A 9,468-nucleotide genomic window follows, 5' to 3' on the forward strand; every position below is an offset into this window, starting at 1 on the left:
GGGGCTGGAGGGACATTTTTATTTTTGCATTTTATATTTCACTGCTTGCTAAATCAATTAAGCAAGCAATGAATGCAAAATTAAACCTCCTTACTTCCTAAGGAGTGAGTAACTGTAATGTGTGTTAATTTTAAAAAGGTAATAGTTGTAGTAATAGCGGTAATAATAATAATAATAATAATATCCACAACAATAATAACACCACTGAAGGCAGGGCTCTTCTCTAAGCCTTTGTTGTTCAGCAGTAATTCCACTGTTTATTTAGGCAGAGGTTTTTCTATCTGAAGCTAAGATCAAATTGTAGGTGTAATTGTTCAGCACTTATGTAAAGCAGGGGGAGGATGGCAGCAGAAAGTCCTTGGGTTTTGACTGACCAAAGCTCCCCCAGGTCTCCCTCCACCAGTGCACCTGCTCCAGTGCGAATTCAGCCCCCTCCGAAGCTGCTTCAGACCTGAAAACCACCCTGACAACGCCCACCTGGAAGGGCAGAGTTGAAGCACTGCTTTCTCCTCGACAGCTATTTCACAGGGATATTAAGGCTCATTTTCTTGACGGTTAATGCAGTTATTTGGTTTTTGCTTCTTGCTCCAGTCTTGGTGTTTTACAGATATTTAGTGCGAAACACAAAAAAATCTAAGCTCGAGCTGAGCTCCAAACCCATCAGATACGGGAATGGGTTTTTTTTAACAGCAACCTGTTCAGGTAAAAAGTTCCAGCAGAATTGCAGCAGGCAAGCGGGGAGAGGTCTCTGGGGAGAGCAGGGAGAAGAAACACTTTGGTGCACTGTCTGCAAACCCAGAATTCAGCAGCTTTTTTTGGCAGCCAATTTGTTTCAAGTGTTTTGTTTCAGGAAACGTATGTATTTTTCTTTGTGCATTTTGTGGATTTACTACAACCGCTCCTGACAGCTGTTGATTCAGTTAAATGAGCACATTATTAAAAATCCTGTAACACTGCCGCCCTGAAAAACAGACACCTTTGGCTGGAGCTGAAGATCGGAACCTAGAAGAAGATGCAAATGCAACCTCTGTGAAGGGGATGTACAGCCCGGGCTGTGCCTGCACCCTGGGGGAGCAAAGGGGGCTCCCATCCCTGATGGTGGTGGCTTTATTTTCTTTGTTTCAACCAGACCTGGATACTAAAAAAGAATGAAAAACAAAACAAACGATGCCAAGTATAAAAAAATAAATGTTTGCTAATGCTAGGAAAAATTACATCCCCAGCAGGCTGGCATTAATGTGCTTCAAATACTTGTGCACTGTGCCCCATACTTTGTTTTCTTTCCTTACTTCCTAGCCGATTTTGCAGAGGAAGAATACCTATATGAAACGAGGTGGGAAAGAAGTGAATGTTTTCATTTTGCTTTAGATCAAAGGAAAACAAGAATGCAAACTGTGGCATATCGAATATTTTTTTCCACCGCTGTCACTCACGCTAGGCTATCGAAGTTTTATACAATTCCCCAGCCCGGCTGCATATTAAGCTGGCTGTGTACAGCTTTATTATAGCGTGGTGGTGAGGAAACATTAATATTCCTGTGTTGCATCTGACAGGACATTTACATGCGCCCATCTGAGCTCACACCTGAGAGCTGCTCCAAGGTACAGTAGCTGTGCTCCGATTGTAAAGGCAAATGAAGAACACAAATTCCCTGCTGGGATCGGGGCTGACCTCACCACACCCCACACCGCAAACCTTTCCCTTGCCAACCCGAGGCAATGCCACCTCCGAATGAAGAATGAGCCGGGGAGCAGCCACCAAGTTACCAGCCCTCACGGAAGAGGAGCAAAAAGCCTCGCTGAAATATTTTAAGGATGCACAGCGAGTGCAGCCGGCCAATAAAGGTTGGGAAACAAACTCATTGAACCCCATGCGGGATGCATTGCATACTAAACCTGATTAGGAAGACGGGGAGGATGTTTATGGGCTTCAAAATGGGTTTGGCAATAACACAGGAGGGTTTGAATAACACGAGCACTTGGTCTGCCCATCCACAAGGATCTGCGGTTGCCGGTCCCGCTCCTGCAAGCGTTTCAGCACACAGGTGCTGCTGGGTGCGTGTCCGGTGGGACAAAGCACACCCATGGATGGGGGCCCTAAGGAGCAATCTGTGTTTCATGGAAATTCATTACGAAATGGAAAACAGATCCACCCCAACTGCTCAGGCGGGTTTGTGGGTCCGCTAATGTGCCTATTATTTTTAAAAGTACATAACAAATCACAGGACTGGTATCAGCCATCATGGGCCCAAAGCCGCTATTGCCCCACATTAGCATAAGTCAAGCTGGAGCTACTGTGTTCGTACAAAGTGAGATAAAATATGTTTGTTAGCCCAAGCGGGGGGAAAAACAAAAAAAAACCAATGGTTAATTGTAGGGCCATGCTACTGGTATCAATATATATATAAGGTCTCAATGTATTAAAATATATGAGCTTGACTTATTTTATGAACTTGTGCAATATCCCAGAAGCTGGCACACAGAACAGAGCCCTCCTGGACAGAAGCTACATTCAAACGCCTGCCAGGCTGAGAAGACAACCTCCTTGGACTCACAACATCACTGGCAGCACCCCGACCCAGACAAAATCACAACCAGCAGAAAGGTAACGAGAGATCCTAAGCGATTAGCTAAAAAACCCCACAACTACAACAAAAAAAACAAAACACACAGCCCACCCCACCCCACCCCAAAAAAAAAACACCAAAAAAACCTCCAAATAAGTGGCAACATGCCAGAACGTGTCCAGCCTGATGCTAAACGCCTTTTATTGCACAAATCCGGTACGGCTGGATATAAAAACAGACCAAAGCTTGAAGAGAATTTTGTCCAAAAAATGTCCGTAATGAGGATGCGTGCAGGCAAACAACTGGAGGCTGAACTCCCATTGCCTGACACTGCCTTGCAAGGCTCTTTACTCGTCTTTATTATTTGAATGAAATAGGAAAGAGCTCGTGGGCTGAGGGTTGCATATACAAAACGGGGTGATGCTAATAGGCCTCCTCCTCTTTAAAAGAGGCATTACCAAATTATGGGAATGTTTAGGGAAGACTTTATTTCTCCCACTGGGCTAATTAGAAGGTGTTTAATTTACTCCCTGCCTCAGTTTCCATCACCCAGCGTTCGGTGCTGGGACTCACTGCACAGAGCCTTACGTTTATCACACGCATTATTTTCAAAGCTTTGGGCACGTGATGCTAACGTGCACCTTTTCAGATCTACATGAAGTTTAACGCGTGCCGGGCTGCCTCTTTAACCACAAGCCTTCTGGATGCAGCGATGCTCCTGCCCACGGTGAGCTTCCCCAGTTAAATGTCCCATACAATAGGAGAAAGCATGCAAAACACATTTCTCACCCTCTAAACCAGAAGACCTCATTGGCAGGAAACAAAAAACCAGAAAGATTCAGGGCACCACAACACGCTGGTGTTCCCCTGGAAGGATCACGGCAAGGCAGAGGGAAACTTTCTACCCTGCTTATGTGCTTCGAGCGAACTCCTATTTGTGTTTCCAATAAAGAACCATTTTTACATTAACTGTCTGTAACAGCAGGGAATAGGAAAACTAACACAATCTTTACCTCAGACAAAGGATGATATTGGTGTCACGTGTTTGCTTCTTAAAAAAATGTTATTTATAAAAGGCAACGGGGCAAGCAGAGAAACTATTGACTCTTGTGTGTATCCCTGCGCGAGTTGCATTAGAGCAACTTTTTGATCCCCTACATTTTTTACATTTTCCCCCCCCGAGAAGTAAATTTTACAGCCGCACAGGCCACCGCCTTTAATTAAGCTTTCAAAAGTCTTCTGACAATGCCAACAATTGCAAGACACTTCTGGAGCTCAATCATGCAATCATCGTGACACTTCTATTTACAATTTGTCTTAGAAAGAGTTTCTCTGACATTGTACTTTGACAAAACAGCCAAGCTGCCAGTTCACAACCTTTCTCTGTCTTATTTACAAATACAGCTTGTACGCAGGGCTCTGAATCTCAGGAGTGGGAGCCTTTGGGTAGCACCCTCACTATTTTTCCTGACTGCAACTGTTTTTACCCAGCCTGTGCTTTCTGTTTCTTTGTATGGGGAAAGCAGACAGAATTTGACTCCAAAATATTTCCATATTCCTTCCTCCCACCCTTTTTTTTTTCCTTATTGTCCAGATGTACTGCTAACTACTCAACACAGACATCAATAATTTTTTTGTCTTCGGAACAAAACAAAATAGTAAGGAATTGCAATTTACAATCTACAGAATTATAATGGCAACTACTAATAACAGCCCAAGAAAATTTCTGTGGTGTAATGACTACTCAAAAGACATTACCTCCCGAGAACTGTAATAATCAAAGGTACTTGGTCAAAAATTTAGGACTGCATTATGTCCACCTTCCCCCAATTACTGCAGACAGCGATTTTTTCTTATGCCATTTTCCCACGTATTTTATTTGAATGCCACAAGCAGCTTGAGAATAAAGGATTCGAGCAGTAAAAATGACCTCCCCTCCTCCTCCCCTCTTTGTACAGTAAATACAGCATCCACAGATACACACTCGGCATTATGAAGAGGAATATGCAGCAGCACTCCAAAGTGTTCCTCCAACTGAATCCAAGTAACATTTAAGATCTTTCCTCACCCAAAAAAACAACCTTTCATTAATTCCCTCGGATTTATACATTCAACAAACAAACCACTAAAACCTGACACCAGCGGACGATAAATATTTCTTCAGCCTTTTCAATAAGTGAACAGCAATTTTACATTCACTGATCTCTAGATACTTCAGTTAATATTTCCCCCTATTGTAAAATATGAGAGCGGATAACTAAAGCCCTGCCGTAGCACTCACTGCAAATCACGGGCTGCCGGTATCTGGTGGTGAGGCTTTGACATACATATTGATGAAAGCTGCCTCATTGGACCCACACAACATATCCTATTAATTTTCAGTTAAATTTATGACATTTCAGCTATAGCGCTGGATCAGCATCACTCAAAATTTTATAGCAAGTCAAAGCTACGCGCAGACAGACACCAACACGCAAGAGACAGGTACGTACGCCTGCACCTATATGGATCTCACTGCCACTGCACAGGTTGCACGTATACGTATCAGCTCTCCTACTCATCCCCGTCTCTGGAAAACGGTGAGGATAAAGAGCAGCCTACCGACGGTTAAAACAGGCATCATTTCTCCCTGCATTTGAATGACTCGCTGCCTCCTTCCTTCTCTTAAGATGAGCTGGATCCTTAACCACTACTTAAGATGATCTTTTACTGTAATGCACCAACTTACTGGCTATAAAACTGCAGACAGAGCACATACTGCACCCAGAGCTAACCTACAGCACACCTCTGTATCCAGTGCTAACCTGTAACACCTCTTTCAGCCTAACGACTAGGTGGGGACGTTTTTACATTGCTACTAAATACGTATTTTCTTGTCTCTTACCAGCAAGAATCAGTTCCCTCAACTCTTGTGTATTTTTGTGAAGGTGGCCTCTGTCCTTTTGGGTTTTTTTTTAATTACACACTCATATCTTTTTGCATTTTACATTCTTGTACAGAAATCAAATATAAAATAGCAGAACTGGAAGAGCCTGAGGTTCACTGCAGGGACCTTCCAGAAACCTGAATGCCACAGCTCACTCCCAAGACCCTCATAGGTGATTTTACTGCCAGACCCCACAAACTCCTGGCTACAAGCAGAGGCTCACTCCAGCTATTGCCACACTTCTTTGTGACACAGGGAGCTGAACTCATCCAAGTTAAAGGGGAGATGAAAACACGAAGGGGAGGGACAGCGCAAGATCCCATAACTCCTGGTGCTCCTTACCCATCTTCCACAACTCAGCTGCATTCCCCCCCACCAGGAACAACCAGGGGACCCCCCACGCCACTCGGCTCCATCCCAGCCAGGGAGGTGCAGGAGAAGCCCTGCACTCCCAGACCTCCCGTCCGCAGGCACGGCTGGGCAACACCACATAGAAAACTCAGGGCGGGAGATGCCTGAGCAACTGCAGCTCAGTCTCTGCTCACAACAGCACTTGTGCCTTGCACCACAGACCCTCCTGCACAGCACCAAGCCCACTCCCAGCTGAGCCCACTGTCAGAGCAAAGGCGATCCCTACACCTAAGAGCGGGCAGGATCGGGCCCCTGCTGACATGCACCTCTCCTTACCCATTGCCCTCCGCTCACCGAACCATTTAAAGTCAGTTAAAACCATAGCTTTTTCTGAATCAATGGCCCCGTGACATCATGTGAGGCCAAATCCTGTTCGCTTCGTGTCACCCGCGCCACGCAAAAGCCTGATTTGGCTTGCCAAGCCCCCCCTGCCGAACTAGTGCCGGAGCAAAACCCTCAACTGAGGAGTTTCCCTCATGCAAAACTCCCTGGCATGGCCGTCCCTCAGGCCTAGGGACCTATTCGGGACAACAGCAAGGAAAGAGGGTTTAATTCTTGCTTGACAGATACTGTGTTTTGTCTTTTCAACAGAGTGGCGCCGTACGTAAATACAGCGTTACATCATACGGCCGCTCCTCCATATTTGGTGATTTAGTATGGCTCCAGAGCTCGGAAGACTACAAATCCCTTCCACCAGGCTCCCGCTTCATTAATCATGCCCTACGCTTCTGCTCGTTTACCATCAGATCGCAGGCAGCACATGGAAATGGGCACTGCCCTCTACCACGCTGGGGAAAAAAAAAAAAAAAAAAAAAACAAACAAAAACACCTTTAACATCCGTGACTAGGAAGCACAATATGCAGAATTACTGGGGGTCTTAAGCCTCGTTCAAAATGTAGCTTAGCAGTAGCTGAGCCTCAGTTTCCTCTTAAACATGCATTTACACACGTATTCGAAGTCATACCTATTACTCTGCAAGAATAGCGTATATTCATTCACATGACACGTGCGTGTGCACACATATGGCTTTGCAGCTACACATGTGCATGGACAGACACGCGCGCACCGACACATACTTCCAAACTACAGCTCTCCAGTGTGATCAGACAGGCAGTTTGGAGGCCAGGGAGGCTGCGGGAGTATCGCACTGAACCTCCCAGCTCCTACTGCCCTATTATGGTTTAACTTTGCGGCCAGAGCAAGCCCAAGACAAGCTCCAGCACATCATGTGATGATGTACTGCGCCTCTGACAACCCAAAGCAGTCCTGTGGGCTCCCCGAAGAGAGGTACCAGCAGTGCCACATCCCAAACATCGCTGGGAGGGAGGGGAGGGGGTTTGAAATTGGTTCAGGCATTTGTTGGCGTCGATACGCTGCGGTCTCGCCTTTTTCAACCGGTAGTATTGGCGCGGTTTGAAGTGATTTGCAACGCTCGCTGCAAACGGGTAGTACTTTTGTTTACTAGCAGGATTTTAAATGCAGAGCGTGCCTTGTTACACTCCCAGGGCTCTGGGATTTTCTTTCATGCAGTACGCTGTTTTTTCACCCTCATTTGTGAAAATAGCTGCACAGCAAATGGCTTTCCCACTTTTAAAAAAAATAAATATATATATATTCTAATAAATGGAATTATTTTCCCCCTTTTTAAAAAGAAAAATAATACATTTCATATTGTTCGTTGCACAAAACGGAACTCTGCCTCGGACATTTGTACGGCTGACATGTGGTTGTGTAAACCGCAAACAAAATCAAGATACATCTGTCAAAACCACATCAGAGACAAGAGAGAGCACAGCGAAGCATTTATCATTTGGCTGAGGAGGCAGGCTGCAGAGAGCGGCCTTTCCTGTCAAACCAACCTTTTGAAATTTCCAACATGCCCTTAAACTTTTCGAATAAGCATGTCTGTGCGCTTCAGCAACTGCCCTCTCTACTCTGGCCTGGCCAGTCGAAAATGGCATCTTAAAGTCAAGGTCGGTGGTGTCACTTTGCCATGGGGCTGTGTTTAATTACAGTCCATACGCTGACAGCCAACATGGAACCAAGGCTGGCTGACGCTGGGTTAACTCTTTCCCCCCTGACTTTGCCAAAGACTCGAAAGCTCCTTGCGTGGCAGGCTCTGAAATCTCCTCCCACAGCGCTACAGCAGGCGAGACACCGGCGGACGGTGACTACAATACAGGCAAATCACGAGAGCAGCCTCAAACAATACTGTTAGAAATACCGGCTGGCACGGCACGTGCCTGTTGATCCTGCCTCTGCACGGGCAACTAGGAAATACCGGTGGTGCGCTCACCGCTAACCGAAGGCAGGGTATTTAACACATTGGCCGTCACGGCAAGCAGAACAGAGAGACAGACACGGCAGTTTTACAACTGCGAACACGCTACGGTGCGACTGAAACGGAAATCAACTCGCAAACACTTCTGCTTGCTTTAATTTACCTGCTATATGTTCCTGTTTAGGGCAAATTCCTCTAGATGACGTTGATAAACAATCGTCATCCTCTGGCGTAACCTGGATGCCAACCTCCACAGGATTGGATGCTTTTTTCAGCTCACTTGGTGAGGGTGAAGGTGGCTTATCCACAGCCTTCTCTAAGCAGAGACTGCCATTGCATTGTTTCCGTTTGTGCTCAATAAAAATAAGAATGTCCCCCAACGGGAAGTTCATCTGACACTGGCCACAAGTGAGGAGGTCGTGGTCCCCTTCCGGAGCTCCCAATGTGCCATGTTCAGGTTCGTCATCAGTGAGAATGGCTTCAAGAGGTTCGGCTGCAGTTTGAGAAACAAAAGGAGAATCATTAGAGCTCTCGGGAAAGGCACCGGGTGCGGCGGAGGGGGGGGAAGGAAGGGAGGAACGCGCCGAGCCCCCTCTTCATGAATATTACACCCTGCTCACAATGTCCGCCTGCTCCCCCCCCAACTACACCCATGCAACACAGCTATTAGCACAGCAGCGAGGAGATGATGAATTCATCAGTTACAGGGAAGAGATTTTGCAGAAGCAGCTGTAGCCTAAAAAACTCGGGAGGGCGAGCACCACAACTGCCTCTGTGTTCCCACACGAGGACAAATTTCTGACTTGATGGAACAATTCAGTGCTAAAATTAAATGAATAAGCTGAAAGAATACTGGGCAAAACTCTTGTGGTACTACGAAGAGAAGCGAATATGGTGTTTTATTGCCAGATATATTATTTATGTATACGAATTCAAGGCTAAAAGCACCGCACACACTCTCTCTCACACACATGGCTGTGTATTTTCCACCAGCCAGACCTACTTTCTAAAATTCAGAAGCCTGAACTGCTCAGGTGCAGACAAAAGGTGTTTCGACATACAGACATTGTATATTCCCTCCACAGGCCGTACAGGTAGCATGTGTATGCGTAAAAGAAAAGAGGGAGAGCCAGACCACATGGCCGCACACACCGACACTCAGGGCACACATAGCCCCTATAACGCACGTGCATACGTTTACGTATGTATCTGTGTCACTACCCCTATCAGCCCATTTGTGGCTTCCAATTGAAAAATTCGTAAAGCCGGGAATTATAGGCCGG

General features: G+C 46.0%; 1 protein-coding gene across 1 annotated transcript in view; it reads right to left on the reverse strand.

Moving 5' to 3' along the window:
• Nucleotides 1-9,468, reverse strand: part of BCL11A (B cell CLL/lymphoma 11A) — a 135,511-nt gene that overhangs the window by 61,951 nt on the left and 64,092 nt on the right. Inside the window, exon 2 of the mRNA XM_026844682.1 lies at nt 8,349-8,678. Within this exon, the coding sequence (XP_026700483.1) occupies nt 8,349-8,678 (330 nt within the window). The remainder of the gene's footprint in view (nt 1-8,348; nt 8,679-9,468) is intronic.

Source organism: Athene cunicularia, assembly GCF_003259725.1.
Source record: "Athene cunicularia isolate RWA chromosome 3 unlocalized genomic scaffold, athCun1 chr3_part1, whole genome shotgun sequence".
Taxonomy (NCBI): domain Eukaryota; kingdom Metazoa; phylum Chordata; class Aves; order Strigiformes; family Strigidae; genus Athene; species Athene cunicularia.